Source organism: Equus caballus, chromosome 28, assembly GCF_041296265.1.
Source record: "Equus caballus isolate H_3958 breed thoroughbred chromosome 28, TB-T2T, whole genome shotgun sequence".
Taxonomy (NCBI): Eukaryota; Metazoa; Chordata; class Mammalia; order Perissodactyla; family Equidae; genus Equus; species Equus caballus.
This window is the reverse complement of record NC_091711.1, coordinates 9889056-9910663: the sequence shown is the minus strand read 5'-3', so window position 1 is coordinate 9910663 and position 21608 is coordinate 9889056. Positions and strand designations below refer to the sequence as shown.

The window sequence follows — 21608 nt, the reverse complement described above, 5'->3', positions numbered from 1 at the left end:
AGGTGTTAAATGAGGGCCATATACAAGGCGTAGTTCACAAGTTCTGAAGCTTGGGTCGTTGCTCTACACTGGGGTGGTTAGAGAAGCTTTCTTAAAACATAAACTTTGAATAACACAGGTAATAGGGATCATGAGATTGAAAATGAGCAAGGAGAACATTTTAGGAAGGGAGGATAGCAAGAGGCAAGGCTAAGTGGGGAATTAATTGCTCAAGGTTTATTCAGGGAAAACTGAGTAGAAAAATTGATTAGGTAGATTGGAAAGTAGTGGTATTTACAGGAATAATGATTGATGTGGCAGATAGATACTAAACTTATGGAAGTCTTTGAGTCCCAGACCACAGATTTTGAACTTGGTCCTGTAGGCTGTGGTATGTCATTGACTCTCTTTATGTAGTTGGATAAGATGAATCTGGAATCAGATATAAAATGATTTGGATGAGTGAGAGATAAAGATATTAATTAAGATACTATTGTAGTAGTCTTGGTTGTGAAGTTGTCAAAGCTTGGGCTCAGTCTGACCTCATTCATTTAATTTTCTTCTTTCAAAAGTTATCATGAGATAACTTTTTATATATATATTTATTTTGAGGAAGATTAGCCCTGAGCTAACATCTGCTGCCAATCCTCCTCTTTTTGCTGAGGAAGACTGGCCCTAAACTAACATCTGTTCCCATCTTCCTCTACTTTATATGTGGGACGCCTGCCACAGCATGGCTTGATAAGTGGTGCGTAGGTCCGCACCCAGGATCCGAACCGGCGAACCGTGGGCCACCAAAGCAGAACGTGAAAACTTAACCACTGCACCACTGGGCCGGCCCCAGAGATTACTCTTTATGTTTTTAAAAAATTCATTTGCTTATTCATTATCCCAGTTGCCTATAGTTATATTTTTTGTGGTAGTGTTGTTTGTCTTAGGTGGTAAATACTGAAAAACATGGATTAAATTTCTCAATGTGGCACTAATATACTGTAGGACACAAACGTACATTTAATATATGTCCTAAAATATTTTGTAAGAGTCCAGAATTTATATCACTTTAGAAATTAATCTCTAAGGAATTGTCGACACAGATGGTGAATGACTATTCTATAGATAAGGGAGATATGGTGACCTTTACTTGAGCTGTGCTGAGGGCAATAATCTGGAAAGGCAGTCTCCACAAGGAAGAAAGCATTCTGGAGAAGCATGGTTTTCAGTATAGTTTTATACCTTTATAGAACAAAGAACATACATTAAACACACCCAGGATACACATTCACCAAAGTTTCAAAGAGATATTGAGTTGCAGATTAGCAGGTCAACATGCAGCTGATGTCTCCTGAGGGAATTTATCTTCAGGAGTACTGATGTGGGTGTTACCAGTAGTACTGTAGGAGGGGGAGTATGCATCTTTATCTTCAGAGTGCCTTCTTTTACTTTTGAGATAACGTTTAAGGCATGCTTTACTTTAGTGGTAAAAGCACATGTACAATGTATGTTTGATAGGTCATAAGTCAGATTTTTGTTTAGGCCAAAGTAACTACTCCATATACTTCAATATGTGAAAATTACTTATCAAAATGCTTAAAGTGTAGGAGTCAATTTTTATTAATAGATTGAGGTGGACTAAATAAGTGAAATATCTTTTTAGATTTTAAAAAATTAGAATATCTTCCTTAACTTAAGGAAAGTCTTACATCTTTTGAATATCTAATATGTTATTTCAGTTACCAGAGGAAACTGCTTTTTAAGTTCTATTATAAGTCAAAATCTTTTGTTGTATTAAAAATTGATTATATAAGTGGCTTTTTAGAAGAGAATAAAAGTTTTAAAAATATGTGTGAATCTTTTTAGTATTATAATGGGCGCTCAATTCAGGAAATCTTTCTTAAGAGTCTCATTTAAATTGGGTGCTTTGAATCAAAGCCTTTCTGAAGTAGAAGGAACCACAAAGATGATTTCAATTATTCTCAGAAGGTGGTAAATGAGTGTCTTCCTGATGGACCTAGAGATAATCCAACTTCCTGAAACTTTGATTTTGCATACTTACTGGGTAAGTTTTTCATGATTGCTGTGATTTGGTGTTCATAAAGTAAAGTTGGTATTTTATTAGAGTTTATTGAGAGCTTTAAATCATATTCTCAATGTGGCTACTATATGTAACATTTAGCAACATTGTACAGCTTGTGTATATGGTCGTGCAAATTAATAGAATTGCTCCAATTTTTGGTAATGTCAGATATTATTTTTAGTGGGTCACAGTTTTTAAATGTTGCTATTTTTGTTAGGAATATTAATAGTTTAGCTTCATCATTATCTTTATTGATTTAGTATATTGTGTGGTATTGGTGATAGCATATTTGTAATGACAGTATTTTTGGTGCGTAGTTTCCCAATAACTGGCCTTTAGAGCATTTATGCATTCAAGTCAATTGTAAATCCATATGCCATTTACAAATCCTCCCACAGTATTCTTGTAAAATGGGACTTGGTTGTTCTTATTAGATTCCATCCCCTGCTGAAAGGTGAGAATGAGTGAAGAAGGGTTGTGAAGTCTCTTGTCTCATCTATAATAAATGGGCTTCAGTCAAAGTTTGAGGGCCACCAAATTTGGTACATATTCTCATCTGATACTTGAATATCCTTTGAGACCTGCCTACTAAGTGTTTGGCTAATGCTTAAATACTTCAGAATTGCCTCTGTAGAGGCCTGTTTGATTTTCTTCCCATTTCATAAAGACTGTGCTACCAGCAGAGCCTTTTGCAAACCTGAGTCCCCCTTAGTCTTTGTGGGAAACTTGGAGATCATTTAGTCTAATGATCTGCCTGATGTAAGAATTCTGTCTACAGTATTCCCCGATGGCCAGTGGTCCAGCATCGGCGTGAACACATGTAGTTACAGGTAACTCAGTATCTCAGAAGGCAGCGGAAATCATTATAGTTGAGCCAAAATAGGCTTCTCTGTTAAATGTCACTGTTGGTCATTATGCTAGTTTCCTATTGCTGCCTTAACAAGTTACTGTAACAAGTTACCACAAATTTCGTGGCTTAAAACAACACAAGTTTATCATCTTTCAGTTCTGGATATCAGAAGTCTAAAAGCAAGGTGTTGTGTTCCTTCTGGAGGCTCTGAGGGAAGAATCCATTTCCTTGCTTTTATCAGTGTCTAGAGGTTGCATTCATTCATTGTCACATAGCCCCTTCCTTCCATTACGTCAGCCTCTGACTTGTGTTGTCACATCTCCTGCTACTCGCTTTTATCTTCTTAGCTCCTTCTTATAAGGACCCTTGTGGTTACATTGGGCCAACTCAGAGCGCAAAGTCCCTGGTACAGTGTAAGATAACACTCACGGGTTCCAGGAATGAGGATGTGCACATCTTTGGGAGGCTCTTATTTTGCCTATCACAGTCATAGTCCTAATCTCTGTGCAACCCAGTCTAGTGGAATGGGTCCTGCTGCTGGATAATCCAAAGTCTGTGGTCTGGTGGGGTATCTCACCTAGGTAGTTGCCAGTTAGATGAAGCCTTGAATACTAATTTAACAGTTCGAGTTTTCTGTTTTTAAGGTAATGTCAAGCCACTGAATTTTTTTAAAGCAGAGAAACAACTTATGCAGAGTTGTGGTTTACTTAGCAGAATTATGGAATATTGGAGGGGCAACAACTGAACATGAGAGTTATCTGGAGTGTTTTGGAAAATCCCAGTACTCAGGCTGCACCTCATTGAATTTGAGTCTCAGAGGGTGAGATGCAGACACCAGTACTTTTTAAAGTCTCTCAGGTGATTTCAATGCACAGTTAAGGTTCAGAACCATAGAAATAGAGGCGGTTAGCACAGGGAACAAGTTAGCATGCAGTTGTGTAATCTGTGTAAAAGACAATTAAAATCTGTAGGGTAGTAGCAGCAGAGTAGAAAATACTTCCCTTCTGGATTTTACTTCCTAGAATTCTAGAATCTGTACTCTCCATATTTGGGTTACTGTATTTGTGTGGAGAGAAAAAAAAATATGTTTTATACACTTACTATGTGCCCCTACCTGGGCTTGACATCTCACACACTTTCTCATTTAATCCTCTCCACAATACTGTGAGGTAGATATTACTCTGATTTTAGAAATGAAGAAACTGAGGGTCTGAAGGGTTAATAATTTTCCTAAGATCGCATAGCTAGCCAGGAGGTTGTGGTAGGATTTAATCGATACTCTCATTCTGTTATTCTTGTCATCGAATGCAAAGGCTAGTGTTTTTGTGTTATAATCTCACCTATATTACACCTAGCCTTTCAAACATCTTTTAAAGTTTTTACGTGCATTATCTAATATAATGTATGCTTTTAAAACTATTTGGTACATGATCTTTTTTTTTACCCAAAGCTTTCTTCTTGTAACTAATTTTGACTTTTCTATCTGAGATGAATGTTTTGGCATTTAGGCAGCATGTACTGGTAGTTGCTGAGACATCAAGAGCAGTAGCTAACTGCCTTTTTATGTGAGGTGGATAGATATTATGAGTCATGGATGTTGACGTTTCCATATTATTATTAGCAGTCTTATCTATGGCTTCATACTGAACAACATGAAATACTAGTTAGTGATTTGTTAGAAGTAGAACTCTGGAAGCAAAGAAGGTAGTTGTGTAGTCCAAAGGCCAAGATCATGGGTGTAATTATTTTAGTGGACAGTTAACTTTTTTCTTGTTTCATAACCATAGACTTCACTAACAGTCTCATCAGCTACATGACGTTAGTTACAACTGACATATTGATTGATTTTGAACTTTGTACTTGTATGTGAAGACCTTGATGAAGGAGGTTGGTTTAATCATGACAAGAGACCACCAGTACCAGAAGAAATATGACTTACGCTTCACTACCAGAAACTGGTGGTGAGTCTGTAACGATGTTATTTATGAAGGATAGAATTATTTAAGAAAAAGGATAGGGGAATTCCTAACAATGGAATTTGGGCATATGATGGCCAAAGACTAAAAGTGGAAGAAAATATGAATATGCTTTAAGTTACAACTAAGGATATTCTTAGGGTTGAGGTAATTTTCTATGTTGAATTGTTAGTATAACAGAATTTTAGGACTGTAATAGATCTCATGAGCAAATAAGAAAACTAAATTCAAGGTATTTATTCAAGCTTATATTAATTCAAGTTATAGTTTGTGTATCTATATTAAGCACACAGAATGTTAAGTTTTGGAAAATACAAAGATGAGCAAGACTTGTTTTTTGCCATAAGAGAGTTTAAACTAATTCATTTAATTTAGAGGAACTCAGCAAACTAGCTGTAAGAAATTCTTTGCTAGGAATTAGGGCTATAGTAATGAGTAAGCCTTTTCTTACATTTATTCATTCAGTGTTTGCTGAGTGTCTACCATGTGTCAGACTCTGTGCTAGTCTTAAGGGATACAACACTGAACAAAATAGACAAAGTTCTTACTCCAGTGGAGCTAACATCCCAGTGGAGGAAGACTAAAAAGATGCGTAAGTATGTTCTGTGTTGTGAGATGATTGTTGGGATGAAAAATAAGCAGGGTAAGGATAGAGTGTATCAGAATATGGGATAAGTCTTGCTGTTTTCTACAAATATCGTGTATGTCTTCTGCTGAAGTGGCTTTTGAACCATATGCTAAAGTAGTTTTCTGGGCAGAGATGAGAGCCAAGTGTGGAGTTCACAGGTCTGTTAGGCAAACTGTGGTGGTTAGGCTGTAAGTGTTGAGGTTCAGGGAAAGATGAGTGAGGGATCTTTCTCCCTCCTCAGGCGGGAAGATGGAGATACAGGAGCAGCGTCCCTAGGAATGCCTGCAGCTCTGTGGGGTCTCTTCTGCAGTTCTGCCTGATAGTAGGATGCAGTGACAACACAGATAGAGTATCAGTTTATTATGCCTGGCTAGGGTGTAGTATCCATTTGTTAGGCCTGGCGTGGAAGGTCAGGAAAGCCCTTTCTAAGGATGTGATGTTTTATCTGGGATAAGAAGAATGAGTTCACTAGAAGGGTAATTGGGATGGCCTTAAGGAGCAGGAGCTCAGGAGAGGTTAAGATGGGAAACTAATTTAGGGAGTGGTCAGTGAATAGAGCCCATTTAAAATTCAAGTCAATGGAATCATCTAGGGAAAATATGTTGAATGGGGACAAAAGCGATTCTAGGATGCAGCTTTAGGGAATAATTGTCTTAAGGGGGCAGATGGGGATGGTGCGAAGCAGAGAGAGGCAAGAAGAGAAAGGAGAGAAAATAGCTTGGAAACTGAGGAAAAGGAGAGAGTTTTGAGAAAAAGAGTGGTCAGTAGTGGCAGATGCTAGAGAGTGGTCAGTTAGGTTGAACTGGGGGAAGGTAAGATTGTGCTAGACCTGAGATATCCATTAGGGTAGCCACTTATGGCTAATTTACATTTAAATTAATTAAATTAAATAAAAAATTCAGTTCCTCAGTCTCTCTAGCCACGTTTCAAGAACTTAATAGCCAAATGTAGGCAGCTATCCTATTGGACAGTGCAGATGTAGAATATTTCCTTCATTACAGAAAGTTCTATAGCACTGTACTAGACTATTATAATAATAGGGGAAAATTAAGTAAAATTTAATTTTTTTAAATTTATGATAGCACTAGAGAAAAATACTATAAGATAACTAACTATGCATTGTCAAAGAATTGGTATTAGGAAGTCAGAGTTAGGGAAAGATAACTTCAGCTTGGACTTTGGTAGCAGAATTAGTCATTTGAGTTGAGGGTTCAAGGAACTTTTGAGCTCTTGAACAGGGAAGAAAAAGAAAGTAGGGAGGAAACTGCAGGTCACTGGGAGCAAATCAGTTTTACTAGACAGAATTTAGATAAGTGGAGTTTGGGAGTTGCAAGGCTATCTCATAGGAGATCAAAACATTTCTGTGAAATGAATAATTGGGCCAAATTGCAGAAGATTTAAATATCAGGGTTAGGGGCTTATCTTGTAAAGAATGGGTGCTATCAGACATTTTTAAGTGGAGGAGCAACATGGCCAAAATGATAGGGAATTAATTTGGTAAATTAATCCTTCCCTTCTCTGTCCTTTCTTAGTCTTGGTCAGTTGTTGTACAACTAAGTAATTCTGCCTTATGTCTATATACTGCTTTAAAAAAAATCTGCAAAGTACACTCATGTAAACTATTATTGAGCCTCAACAGTTCTGGAAAGTTGTAAGGTTTAATAATTATCTATTCACAGAGGAGAAATAAACCTCAGAGAAGTTAAATGAGTTGCTAATGATCAGGCTAGCTTGAAGAATGAATAATATTGGGTAGACTTGAGATAACTGATCTCAACGTCAAATAAATTACTTTATAATAGTGCAGCCTTCAATATATGGTGATCTTCTTGCTAGTAGGGACCATATCTTTATTTGTTTTGAATTCTAGTACCTAGCATAGTAAATGAATGAGGTGAGATTGAATGCAGGGACATCTATTGAAAGGGAGATAGAAAAGTTACGAAAGGAGGCCATGTAGGTCTGGTGTAGGTGGCATTAATGGGAACTGAAAGAAAGGACTGGACGTGAGATAGACATTGGGGTCTAAGTAAAAATCATTAGAACTGAATAACTTGATCAGAAGTTGGGGGAAAAGAGAATTTCAGATGATTTAAGGGTTTAAGTCTGAAAGACTGAGAGAAAGATGGTTCTATTGAAAGAACTGGGCAAATTGGTGCAGCTGCTAGTTTCTGAGGAAAGCTACTGAGCACTATTTTTGACATAAGGATGTTTTATAAAGCAAGCTCAGAGCCCTTCCTTTGATAACAAAATTTTAGAACCAGAAGTTAATTAGCAATTAATGTCTGAACATACAGGTAGCAATGTTTTAGAATGAAGTTTCAGAGATAGGCTAGGTCTGCAGAAGAAACTTGGAAGTTGTTTGAATAAATGTAATTAAATGAGCCTTGAGTAGGAATGGAATCTGCAGAAAAAGAGCAGGTAAAGAAAGAACAAATAGTTGAGGACTGAACGCTGGTTACAGCCACTTACTCACTGAATGGGAGGACAAAGTGGAGGCAAGAAAACGGGAGAAGGGACGCCGGAGCAGGGGAGTATTTTAGAAACCAAGGGAGAAGAGGGCTTGCTTAGTGGAAAGACTGGCAGAACTAAATTCATGCAGGGAGAATACGAACTGTGGAAAAGCCCCAGGACATTCCAGAGAGGACTACACAGGGTGGCAGATAGACTGTTATTTCCAGAAGCCTCAGGATTTTTTTTTTTAAAGGACTTAGTTTCCAGTATAAATGTACTATTGTACTTTTTTTTTTTTTTTGCTACTTCTTGAAAGGTTAAGGCGCCACTTGATTCATTTGATAAACTCTGAGTGCTCTCTAGATTCAGATTCAGGTATATGAGAGAAAACCACGCCTGAGAAGATTTGTTTTTTTTTTAGATCTTGCCATATTCAGAAGTTGCTGAAGTTCAAGAGACAGTGAGTAATACATGGTGCTATGTTTGAAATGTTAACATTTTTATGTTTTTTAAGGATTTCAAGTTGGAATCTTAAAATATATTTTTCACTGTATTTAATCATAGATGATTTTGTCACTATGAGAAGTAGCTAATGTAGATTGAAAAGATCAGTTTAAAAAATTGTTTCCTTTTTTCCAAAATGTAAATAGGTTAAATCTTTTTTGAATATAAAAATAATGCATACGAATGTGGCATATTTAAACAATATAGAAAAATATAATAAATAAAATCCTACCTTATAAAGGTAACCACTGTTAATATTTTGGTGGCGTCTTTCTTAAGTTTGTTCATATGTGTATATCTTACATATGAAATTTTATGAAAGTGGAGTCATATACAAACTTTTTTATAACCTACTTTTTTTTTTTTTTTTAAAGATTTTTATTTTTTCCTTTTTCTTCCCAAAGCCCCCCGGTACATAGTTGTGTATTCTTCATTGTGGGTTCCTCCAGTTGTGGCATGTGGGACGCTGCCTCAGCGTGGTCTGACGAGCAGTGCCATGTCCGCGCCCAGGATTCGAACCGACGAAACACTGGGCCGCCTGCAGCGGAGCGCGCGAACTTAACCACTCGGCCACGGGGCCAGCCCCTTTTATAACCTACTTTTAAAAGTGAATATATAATAGATGTTTTTCAGTCAATGAAAAAAATGACTACATAGTATTTCATTGTGTGAATGTATTATTTGTTTAATACCCTGTTTCAAATAGGTTACTATTTTAGATTACTGTAAATGATGATGTGATACCTATCTATGCACACGTCTTTTTGAACATGTTGGATGATCACCTTAGTATACACCCCACAGTGTTTACTAAGGTGATCATCCAATTCCTAGAAGTGGAATTGCCGGATCAAAAGCGTGATTAGGTTATTTTTAAATACCTGCCTGGGAGGCCAGATCATGTTCTCTAACAGTGATAGGCTCCAGTTCCTAGAAAAATATTCCCTTAAAATCTTTCTTGTAAAACTCAGGGATAAAATGTGCACGTGTGTGTTTTGCAGACAATTGCAGGAATATGAAAAATTCAGTTAAGTATGGAGTGATGACTCCTGTTGAAAGAACAAACAGATCTCAGCTGCATTATGTATCCCTCAGTGAAGTTTCTTACTCTAAGGGCCAAAGATAACACTAAGTAGAGCACTCAAGATGTTTTATATAATCCTGCTTCCCAACTGTGGCTTCTCACAGCCAGCTGCAGTGGGATTGCTTCTATGAGTACAACCTGATCAGTTTTATTGGGGGAAGAGGTGCCACCTGCTTGAAACTTTATTTTCAATTTGTGCTCATATCAGTGTTTGATAAGCTCTTTGTACTTTCACTTACGCTCAAAAGATGACTTAAGTCAAATCAGTATGTATGTCAAGTGGGAAGTGCTGTGCTGAAGGCAGTGGAATCAAGCTATAGATCGCAGGCATTGTTTTTGTGTTAGAGGGTGGCCATCTGTCCTGGAGTGCTCAGGACTGAGAGGTTTCCCAGGATGAAGGATGATGATGAACTTCTGCCTATTCTTCTATATTTCTTTCTTTCTTTTTCTTTTTTGTGAGCAAGATTGTCCCTGAGCTAACATCTGTGCCAGTCTTCCTCTATTTTGTATGTGGGACACCACCACGGCATGGCTTGATGAGCAGTGTGTAGCACCCGGGATCCAAACCTTCAAACCCCAGGGCACCGAAGCAGAGCATGTGAACTTAACCACTGTGCCACTGGGCTGGCCCCGTACATTAATTACGATGGTCTGGAAAATATTTAGAAGTAGACTAAAATAAAATCTCATTTTTTGCATAATGCTCTTTTCTTGAGATTTTTAGACTAAGATCAGTAAAGATTTAGATAGTGGTATATTTCATGCTTTTAATTAAAGTATGTTGAGTAGTATACTAATTAATAATAAAAAGGAAAATTCTAGACATGTTACTATTATTTTACCATTTTCAGCCCATACCTTTTGCTAAAATAGAGAATTGATTTATATGATAAAGAAATTATTGAGATGACTTTGTGGATGTTGTCTAAGGGATAATGGTAAACATGGTAAGTTACTCAAATAGAGAAAATGTTTCCCTCATATCTTAATGGTCTTTTGCTCTACAAGCTGAAGAGAAGTTCCTGGATTATTTGAGATTCTAGTAGTATTTTGGTTCTCTAACAAAACCAAGAAGAGTGGCTAGCTTTTTTTTTTTTTAAAAAGATCTTTCTAGATATTTGTGTAGAGTGTTTCTACATCAGTAATTTCACATTGTCTTTCTTCATGTGTTACACACCATGGAACTACACAAATTAGACCAGGTCCTACAAGTAGTAAGAATAGGAAGTTAGTAGGGTGCAGTGTGGCCATGTGCAGAGGACTTCAGGGATGTAAGTTACTTGGTAAAATTAACATGTAATCTTCAAGTACTTGTGTCCCATTTCCCATTAGTATCACTTGCAAGCCACTCTGGGAGGATGATTTCACTTCCATCCCAATTTAATGCCTTTGTATCCACATCCTTCTGGGGAAGTTTTCTGATGCCATGCTTATTTTTCATTGTGTTTCTGCTTTTATTTGGAGTGTTTCAGCTTGATTCTTAGTTCTTTTGTTCCATCGTAATATTTGTTTTCTAGTGCCTGTTTTATCCTGTGGCATTTTTCAATCTGTGATTAAGCCATTGAGGTCGTATACCCTAACTCTCACATATCATGATTTATACTATTTTCTTACCAGCCTGAACCTTTCCCTGTACAAGTCTGTCCAACTGCCTACTTGACATTTTGACTTGGATGTCTAACAGGCATTTCAAACTTCAGCTGTCCCAAACTGAGCTGCTTATATTTCTCCCTGTAAACTAGCTCCTGTCTTTGCCATCTCAGAGAATAGCAGTTCCATCCTTCCAGGTGCTCAGACTCCAGCATTTGACATCATTTTGATTCCTCTTTTTTTCTTTTGCCTCATACTCGGTCTATTTGAATATCCTGTTCACTCTACCTTCAAAGTTTTTCAGAGCTTGACTACTTCTCATCACCTTCCCTGCTACCACCTTGGTCCAAGTCTCCTTCATCTCTCCTCTGGATTATTGCAGTAACCTCCTCACTGATCATACCCTTGTCCCTCTAGTCTCTTTTCAACATGGCAGCCAGAGGTATCTATTAAAACATAATCAAATCATGTCACTCCTTTTCTTGAACCATCCAGTGGCTTCCTATCTCATTCAAATAAAACCAAAGTCCTTTACAGGGCTACGCCCTATAAAGTCTGATATAGTCTGGCACCACATGTACGTATTTGACTTTGTCTCCTCCTACTCTCCTACTTGCTTGCTATGTTCCAGCTCTCTGGCCTTGTTACTGTTCCCCAAACACTCCAGGCCTGCTGCCATCCCAACCCTCCACTCTTCACTTGCTCCTCCTTCTGCCTGGAAGACTCTTGCCCTGTATGTCCTTATGGGAGGTTCCCTCATTTTATTCAGTCAGCTTTCTTAGGCCACCCTGTCTAAAAACTTACCTCCCTCTTCCCTAACATTTTACATATCCCCATTCTCTGCTTATTTTTCCTTAGTATTTATGCTATATAATGTACGATGAATTTTTGGTTGTATATTATGTTATTGTTCATCTCCCCCCTAGAACATAACTAGCACAAGGGCAAGATTTTTGTCTACCTTGTTCACTGCTGTGTCCCTCAGTGCCTAAAATGACACCTGTCTATATAGTAGTTACTCAGTAAATATTTGTTGGATGGATAGAAGGATGATGGATCAATGATAGGAATAGACAGATAGTAATTATTTTGATTATTCTTCAGTGCCTCATTCTGAAAAAATAGGATTAATCCAGTAAAATCAGATTTATATGACACAAACATGTGAAGATATAAAGTTGAGAGCATAATTTGGAACAAATATTCAGAAGTTGCTGTGTGTGCTAGAAATTATTTTCTAGGAATAAACAGTCAAGGAGTACAGCTGTGCAGAAGTTGACATAATGCTGTTAATCAACAAAATTTGAGAATATAACCAAACTTCACGGTGACAGTGAACATAGTCTTTTACTCTAAATAGAAGACCAACTCAAAAACCTTCACATATGATTGCCCTGTGAAATGAAATATTCCCAACCACGCATAGACACTTAGAACCATTGCTGTCCTTTAGGAAGTTACTACTAAATTTAGGGAAGCTAGTAATTATTCATATCAATATAGGAAGATTTTTTTAGAAGATGTCAATGAAGCATTTGCAAAGTTTGCCACAGTTGCCTCTGTCATTTTCCTAACTTCTTTCAGTTTTCCATTATTATCGTAGTTATTTATTGGTGTGTACTCATTCCCAAATTAAGTGGTGTAAAACAACAAGCGTTTGTTATTTTGTAATTCCTGTGGGCCAGGAATCCAAGAGCAGCTTTGCCGGATGTCTCTGGCTCAAAGTCTCTCATATGGTGGCAGTCAGGCTACTGGGGCGGAAGGCAGCTTCATCTCATCTGAAAACGGGACTGGGTGGATTGGGTGGGGTGGGTGAAGGTGGAACATCCACTTCCAGGTCACCTAGTGTTTGTGGGCTGACGTCACTTCTTTCACCTGTTGGACCTCTCTACAAAGCTGCCTTGTGACGTGGCAGCTGGCTTTCTCCAGGGTGATGTATCTAAGAGAGAGTGAGAGATGGCAAATAAGATGCAAGTCATAGTCTTTTTGCAATCTAATCTCCAACATGATATCCTATCTTTCTGCCTTATTCTCTTCGTTAGAAGTGGTTCAACAAGTGCAGGATACACTCAAAGAGAGGGGATCACTGAGACCGTTTTAGAGATTGCCTACCACATGCTTTTATCTCTTCCCACATGCTTGCTAGTTGTGATGACATGGCCATCAGTAATAAGGACTTGACCACAATTAGTTAATTGTCACCAAAGTTGTATTTTTTTAGTTTATCTGTGAAACTGAAATCAGTTTATAAATGAATGAGCTTAAATGGGGAACTACAGAAAAATGAATACAGCCGGGCATTGCTTTATGATGGGGATGCATCCTGAGAAATGTGTTATTAGCCTATTTTGTCATTGTGCATACAGCATAGAGTGTACTGAAGGGGAACAAAATTTGCCACCTCAAAATATGTCTCTTTAACATGAGGATTATTTTATAGGCTGATCATTTTTAAGAAACAAAAGACTCAAGTTTTTCTCATTACCTCCCCTTAACTGCCTAAAAGAGTTCAGATAAAAAACCTGTCTCAGGAAACGAGCTCTCACCTTGGCATAACATGAACTAGGGGGTAGACAGGGAGGAACCTAGAAAAGCCCATTTGTTGGGCTCTCCTCTGTGTTCTTCTGTTTCTGTGTGGCCAAACACTTGTTTTCCAAACGTTTGCTTCTTTTCCTACCTGTGAATTGCCTTCCTTCCCTTTGAAGTCTCTGACTCTCCCCACCCCCAACATCTTCTTTTGTCTTTAACTAAGGATGATATTTAAGGTGAGGGCTTTGGGCATTTTGGTGAGTTCCTTGGTTTTCTTGGATTTCTCCCATGTATACTTGTTATTAAACTTTTTGTTTTTCCACCTGTTATGCTGTCTCATGTCAATTTAATTCTTAGGCCAGCCAGAAGAACCTAGAAGGGGAGAGGAAAATTTCTCCCTCCCCTACAGTACTTACACAAACCTAGATAGTATAGGCTACTACACACCTAGGCTAGATGGTACTAACATTATGGGTCTGCCATTGTATATGCAGTTCATTGTTGATTGAGACGTCATTGTATGGCACGTGACTGTAGAGCAAATGCCTCCAAAGGCACTAGAACATAATTTCAAGCACTGTGAAATAGCCATCACTTTAGGGAAGTAACAGGGCCAAGATTTTTTCCAAAGAGACAACAGAAGCACAAAACAAACAACTGCTACCTTTTTTTTTTTCTCTCACAGCCAATTAAGATTCCCTCACTCCCTGTAGATACGACCAAATAATAATGTAATCAGTGTGAATTTTCTGTTTTTGTTGTTACTTTAGTTTTGGTATGTTACCATACTTGGTATTTGAAATGAAGGAGAGCTGAGGACTCTGTTCCTACCAAGGGACACCAAACCACTTGTCCATAGGTGACATTTAGTGTAATGTATGTTAAAATAGTTACTAGACAAAAGGTCAGCAGTCTAGCTGACTGCAAGTTATTCATTTGAGAATTGGGTCTTCTGACTTCCTAAAGACCAGTAGCTCCAGAGGATGTGTTTGATATTTCGTGGGTCCTAAGAAAATGTGGTCTGACTTAATAAAATTTATCTTTCTAATCAATATTCCTCTTTGATTTTTTGCCATTTGAGAGAAAAGTTCTACTTTGTTATGTCTTTCTTAAAACTCTTTGCACAGTGCTTGGCGTATAATAAGCACTCAGTAAATGTTCCTTTCTTTTTTTCTGTGTAGTGGTAACTGCTTTCATGGCATGCAGAACTAATATTTAATAGTGCATGAGTGTTATATATTTTTAAACCACTTAAATTTAAAGAATGAATAACTTTGGGGCTGTCCCTTACTTTTTACCGCTCCTAACCCATATCTTGAATTATAATTGAAAGTAATTTTTGACTTGAATAATTTTAAAAAAAATACTTGGGTGATTTCATTTTTCTCTTTCCTCCTTCATTTTCCAAAATTAAAACTAATATTTGATAATGCGTAAGCCACGATCTTTTTATGTGTGGAAAAGGAAATTCCTTGTGAATTATGATTATTAAGATTGACATGCATGTGCTTTCTACTTAGAAACTAACGCTCTTTTCCTTGTCCTTTTGTTTCACTGCTGCTTCAATCCTGGTGCATTGTGCTTCTTCCTGGTGTGGATTGTATTTATGTGCTGCTCAATTACCCTGCACTAAAAGCTTCTTGGGGATAGCAAAGATGTCCTTGGGCCATCAAGTAAGTAGCTAAAGTTGGAATGGCGTGTCTGGGGACATGATAATATTTTGATTTGTACTTACTAAAGGTAAATGGTATTTCTGTTTTTCTTTTTTTCTAATTGGATAAATTTGACATGTAACGTTGTGTAAATTTAAGGTGTCCAGCAAGTTACTTTGATACCTTTGTCTATTGTGATATGGTTGCCATTGTAATGAGTTTTATCGTATTACATACATATAGTATAATATTGTTGTCTGTATTCAGTATACTGTATATTAGATCTCTGTGGCTTATTTATTCCTTGTTACAAGTTTGTACCCTTAAACGCCATCAGTCTTATCCCCCCAGCTCCCAGCAACCACCATTGTACTCTTTCTTCATTTTAACAGGTTTGACTTTGTAGATTCCACATATAAATGATATCATATAGTACTTGTCTTTCTCTGTCTGAGTTATCTTGCTTAGCATAATGTGCTCAAGGTCCATCTGTGTTGTCACAGATGGCAGGATATCCCTCTTTCTCATGGCTGAATAATATTCCATTGTGGTATTTCTGTTTTCATTATTAAGTCTTTAACTTTTCTTTCCAAGCATTGAAATACAAAGTAGAGATAAAAATGGTCATTCACTGCCTGTCTGTTTCGGTGTCCATCTGAGATTGATAGACAGTGTTTGTATATTTACGTCTTGATTATCTAAAGATGGATTATTTACTTAGCCCATTATGTGATTCATCATTTAGGATGTCTTCTTCATAGTACCCTTTCTATAATCATCACAAAGCATAAATCAGACTACTTTGAGGCTGGACATGATACACGAAACTCACTGCCATATGAATATGAGAAATACTGTTTTATTTTATCAGAATTTTTACGTGATAGATAATTATGAAAAAAATTTTATTTATACTTTGGGAATTACATGAGTGAAACATGTTTCATCTTAGAGACTTGGAAGATGTACTCATTAAAGTTAGTTCCAACAAGATTTTTTTTGGCCAGACACTGTGCTAGCTTTGGGGGATGCATGATGAACAAACATGTGCCCTACCCCTAAAGATCATTAGAGTCTAGTTGGGAAGTTAGGCCCATGAATAGATAGTTTCAAATCATTGTGACAGGGGCAATTTTTGTATTAAAAATAATAGAATTATTGAGGTGAAGGGAAATTCAGAGATCATGTAATAAAGCATTATTATTATTGTTTATTTGGTGAGGAAAATTGCCTTGAGCTAACATCTGTGCCAATCTTCCTGTACTTTGTGTGTGGAATGCTGCCACAGCATGGCTTGACCAGCAGTGTGTAGGTCCGTGTCCAGGGTCCGAACCTGCAAACCCCAGGCTGCCAGAGCGGAGTGCACAAACTCGACCACCACGCCACCAGGCCAGCCCCAGAGCATTAATTTCATAGATGAAAAGGGTGAACCTAAGAACTGAAATACCCAAGGAGGTAGAATTGGTTACTAGGCAGTGTTTCTTCTACTGATTTTCAAAAACCAGAGTGAAAATATCAGTTTGCTGAATTCAAGTCTAACCAAATAGTTAAATTTTACTACATCATAAATCGGACAAAGATTTTAACTTTATTGAAGAGCAATGTGGAAATTATATTGATTTAGGAAGTTTTAATGTCTGTTCCTAAATAGTTATTGATTGTTGTCAGTTCACCACTTTGGGGCTCATGTTTTCATTGGCTAAAGGAGGAGAATAAGTAAGATAATGGCAAGGTTTCTTCTAGTTGTGGAATTCTTTAGTCTAGATCACTTGCTGTTTGTTTCTAATGCTGGTTATAGTTAACGTATGTAAAAAGGGAGATGATTTAAAGTAATACGCTCAAATTCCTTTTTTTATTCTTAGTTGCAGCATTTCATAAAATTTTAAATGTATTGTTTATTATACAGCCAGTATTATTAGAATGTAGAAACTTTAAAAGTAGAAAAAAGTATATAAATCCCAAAACATTTTTATGTTTTCTTGTTTAGCCCTACTTGTGATACCTGGCAGATATTTTCAGTTACTTTAATTACCTCGTACATTTAAATGTTGGCTCAGGTGAACTGATTTGCACCGCTGAACTTTACAAATAGCATTGAAGTTTAAGTATCAATGGAAATGGTTCTGTTTTAGGAAGTGGGTTGTATAAATGGAGGTCTTTAATTTCTACTTGGAATAGGAAAAAATTATTGCAGTTATATATTTTAAGCATATATTAATAAAAATATGCAACATATGTTAGAGATGAGTTTATATTGTAGTTTGCCAACTATTAAAAGGCAGGAGCTGTATAATTGTTTACTGGAGACCATATATCTTTTAGAGTGAAAAGTAATTTCATATAATACTATATTAGGATCTGTACTATAGAATGAAAAAGCTACAGTGATGTATACCAACGTATTTAAATGCTTTGAGTATTTGAGAAAAGGTATACCATCTGTAAGGGGAGCCTTAGGATTTATATAGAAATTATTTCTGACTTTAATTAATTCATCTTATTTTAGCTTTCACTTAGATTAAGGGAAAACACCAGACTTTGAAGCTTGTAAAATTCTTCAGATTTTATATTGATGAGTTGAATTCAGAAAGTAAGGAATATATTTATCGAATCATATTCTTTTTAGAAGTTGTAGCTGGTATGTTAATTATATTACTATTAATTATTCTAGTGTGATTAGTTTCTACTGTACTTAAGAGAGTAAAGCAGTATGAATAGCAAAGGTTACTTTACTTCCACTACAAAGTAGAACCAGCAGAGGGCACTGTAATGCTGTCTTTATTAGGTGAGGCAATTGATTGTAGTGTCAAAAACTGTACTGGAATCATGCAGTGATTCATTCCGCAATGATCTGTCCGGTCATTTAGCAAGTAGTTATTGAGTGTCAGTTTTATGCCAAGAGCTCCAGATAAAAACAGTCGCTGCCCTTCTTGAGCTTATATCTGAATAGTCTACTATTGAACCACTGATGGAGGGCATCAAAAGGATTTTTGTGTTTTGCAGATCCTCTTTTGTCTGTGTAGTTGTTAGTGTCTGAGAATGAGGTAAGAGAAAACAAATAGAAAAATGGGCTTTCTGTTTTTTTCTAAAGAAGTGCACTCTGTATATTGCTGCTTCTACAAACTCTTTCAGTTCCAAATTATCAAAATCATAAACAGTATATACCTCAGTCAATAAAGGGTTAGAAACAGGTGAATAGAACTAAATTTACTCTTCTCAGTTGCTTTTCCTTTTTATATAATGAAGTTATTCAAGACATAGATACCTGTGTCTTACTGATAGGATACTGAAGCATACTTGAATTCTATTAGTTGTTTTTCTCATAGTGTGTTTTAAATTAGCCTTAAATGTGCTGTCTGATACTACAAAAGAACATATGTAGCATATGTAGATTATAAAGCATAATCATACAGTGAGTGTGTGTTGAACCCACCACTCAACTTAAGGACTTGAATCTTCCAAATACCTCATGTCCATCCATGTACTGCTTCTCTCTTCTGTGCCTGCCCCCTAGAGGTGAAGACTAATTTGTATTTTTTGTTTATCATTCTTTGCTTTTTTAAAAATAGATTTGTGATCTTTTAATTATGTATGTATCACTATGTGTTGCTTGGTGTGTAATTTTATAAGAATAGTATCATGCTGTATGTCATCTTCCAGGACTTGCTCTTCATAGTTAACATTTTATTTCTAAGATTCAGCCACGTTGTTGAGATAGACATGGAACATTCCTTTTCAGTGCTATATACTATTCCATTATATGCATATACCACAATATATTAATCTCTTTTATTTTCAATTGATGAATATTCAAGTTGTTTTGAATTTTGCTATTAGGAACAGTGTTGCTATGAACATTCTTATTCTTGCCCCTTGGTATGCACATGTAGGAATATTTCTAGGTATAAATCTAAGAATGGAATAGTTGGACACATAGGGTATGCTGGAATTCAGTTATACCAGACAGTTCTAAATTGTTTTCCAAAGCACTTGCATCAGTTTATCCTCCACCAGCAGTGCTTAAGATGTGTTGTTGATCCCATCCTTGTCGGTATTTGGTATTATCAGACTAATCAATTTTTCTCAGTTTTACTGAGTATAAAATATCTATTTCACTGTGATCTTGATTTTTATTTTCCTGATTACTCAAAAAGATGAACCTCTTTTTGTATATTTTTTGGCCATTTGCATTTCTTCTTCTGTGAAATCACTGTCCAAGTTTTCCCCCCATTTTTCTATAGCATTGTTGGTCCTTTTCTAATTGATTTGTGGGAGTTTTTTTTTTTTTTTAACAAACGTATTCTGGATACCAACCCTTTGTTAATTGTATGTGTTGTAAATATCTCCTCTTGTTGGTTTTTTGTTTTCCCCAGGAAGATTGGCCCTGAGCTGACATCTGTGCCAATCTGCCTCTATTTTATGTGGGATGCCACCACAGGGTGGCTTGACAAGCGGTGCTAGGTCTGCACCCAGCATCTGAACCCACGAACTCTGGGCCACTGAAGCAGAGCATGTGAACTTAACCAGTACGCCACTGGGCTGGTCCCATATCTCCTCTTGTTTTGTGTTTTGTTTTTTGAATTTTGTATTGTATCTTTTGATTAAATGAATTTGTAACTTCAATATAGTAGAACTTGTCAATTTTTTCTTTTTTGGTTAGAGCTTTGTGGTGTCTTTTTAAAGGAATCATTAGTTTGTAGTGATATTCTCTTATATTTTTTTCCTAAGAGTTTTCAAATTTCAGGCTTCCAGCTTTTTACATTTATGTCTTTAATTTTCATAAAACTGTTCTTTGTGTGTGATATGAGGGTAGGGATCTATTTTCCAACATGGAGAACCAGTTGTCCTAATATCATTAATTCAATAGTCTTTCTTTTTCCTGCTTCTGTTGTGTATCTAGCCTCCATATATGCATGGGTTTGTTTCTGAAAGCTCTCTGTTATGCTCTGTAGGTCAATTTCTCTCTCTCTACATTAGCACCATACATTTTTAATTTCAATAATAATTTTTAGGAATTAAATGGATCTTGGATTTAGTAATCAAAGGAGCCACCATATGCTTTATAATAATGAAGTTTCATAAAAATATAAAATGTGTCGATTGATTTATTCAGTCAAATTCTATTGAACAACTTCAGTATGCCAGGAACCATACCAGGACTTGAGGATTTGCGGGAAAATAAGGCAGACAAAACTCCTTTCTCTTGTGGTATTTACAGTCTGGTGGAAAAGGCAGACACTGAACTGTAGGGGAGGAAGACATTTCCTCTACCTGCTCTGGGTCCTTCTGGCTGGAGAACAAATTAAATTCACATGAGACAGAATAACAGGAGAAAATTAAACAAAGCTTTATGACGTGTATACATGGGAGAGGCTCAGGCAAACTGAGCAACTCGCCAAAATGGCGGAAGTTCTTCCCTTAAATACCACCCTCAGGTAAAGTCAAAGGAGGATGTTGGGGATGGAGGTAGTTGATCATGGGAGGTTACCAAAAAGTACAGTAGAAAAGGATAGGGTTATTATGCAGATTTAAGTCCTTGCCTTCTGCATTAAGTTTCTAGACATAAGGTCATCACCCCTTCTTTCTGGTACAGAGAGGGAGACAGCTTTACAGATGGAGATTTCCCTTACAAATGTAAATATCTCTTGACAAAGGGTAAGTAAATTCTACTTTTCAGAGTTTCTTTCCTGTCTGCAGTTTTTAAAAGTAACCAGCCCCAAAATAATCCTCATGCCAAAGAGACATATCTTGGGGTGGCCAATTCCAGTCCCTCACAAAACAAATGATAGAATTTCAGATAGTGATAAGAGCTACAATGAAAATCAGGTAGGATATAGTGATAGAGTATAACTGTGAAGGAGAGGGCAAAAATAAAAAAGAATTGATACATTGTACTATATTAAATGAAGAACTTATTTATCACAAGGCACCACAAAGGACTTTTCTGAAGAGAAGACGTTTGAACACAGACAACAAGTGATTAGAGGGGTCACCCATCAAAGATCTAGGCTAGGAGTGTTCTAGGTAGAGGCAATAAGAGATGTAAAGGCCCAGAGACTGAGGCAAGATGGCGTGTTTTGAGGAATACCAGAAGGCCATTTCGGCAGGAGCCAAGTGAATAAAGAGGAGAGTGTTAGAGAATGAGGCTGGAAAGATAAGCAGGGGCCAGCCACAGTTGAATCTTCAGGCTGTGGATTTTATTGTAAGGATAATGGAAAGCTATTGACATATTTCTGTGGGTGCAGATCTGATTTATGATTTACAAAGATTGCTCAGGCTTCTGCCTAC

At 36.8% G+C, this 21608-nt stretch overlaps 1 protein-coding gene across 10 annotated transcripts in view; it reads left to right on the top strand.

Annotated features, from left to right (window-relative positions):
• The window catches only part of OSBPL8 (oxysterol binding protein like 8), a 196329-nt gene that overhangs the window by 69166 nt on the left and 105555 nt on the right, over nt 1-21608 (top strand). For 3 of the 10 annotated variants that reach the window (XM_023631859.2, XM_023631858.2, XM_070254189.1), the window contains 2 exons: nt 8383-8421; nt 15305-15341. The exons of 2 other annotated variants lie outside the window; for them this stretch is intronic. In XM_023631859.2, the coding sequence (XP_023487627.1) occupies nt 8383-8421; nt 15305-15341 (76 nt within the window). The remainder of the gene's footprint in view (nt 1-8382; nt 8422-15304; nt 15342-21608) is intronic. 5 more of the 10 variants (XM_070254195.1, XM_070254192.1, XM_070254194.1 and 2 more) reach the window with 2 other exon arrangements.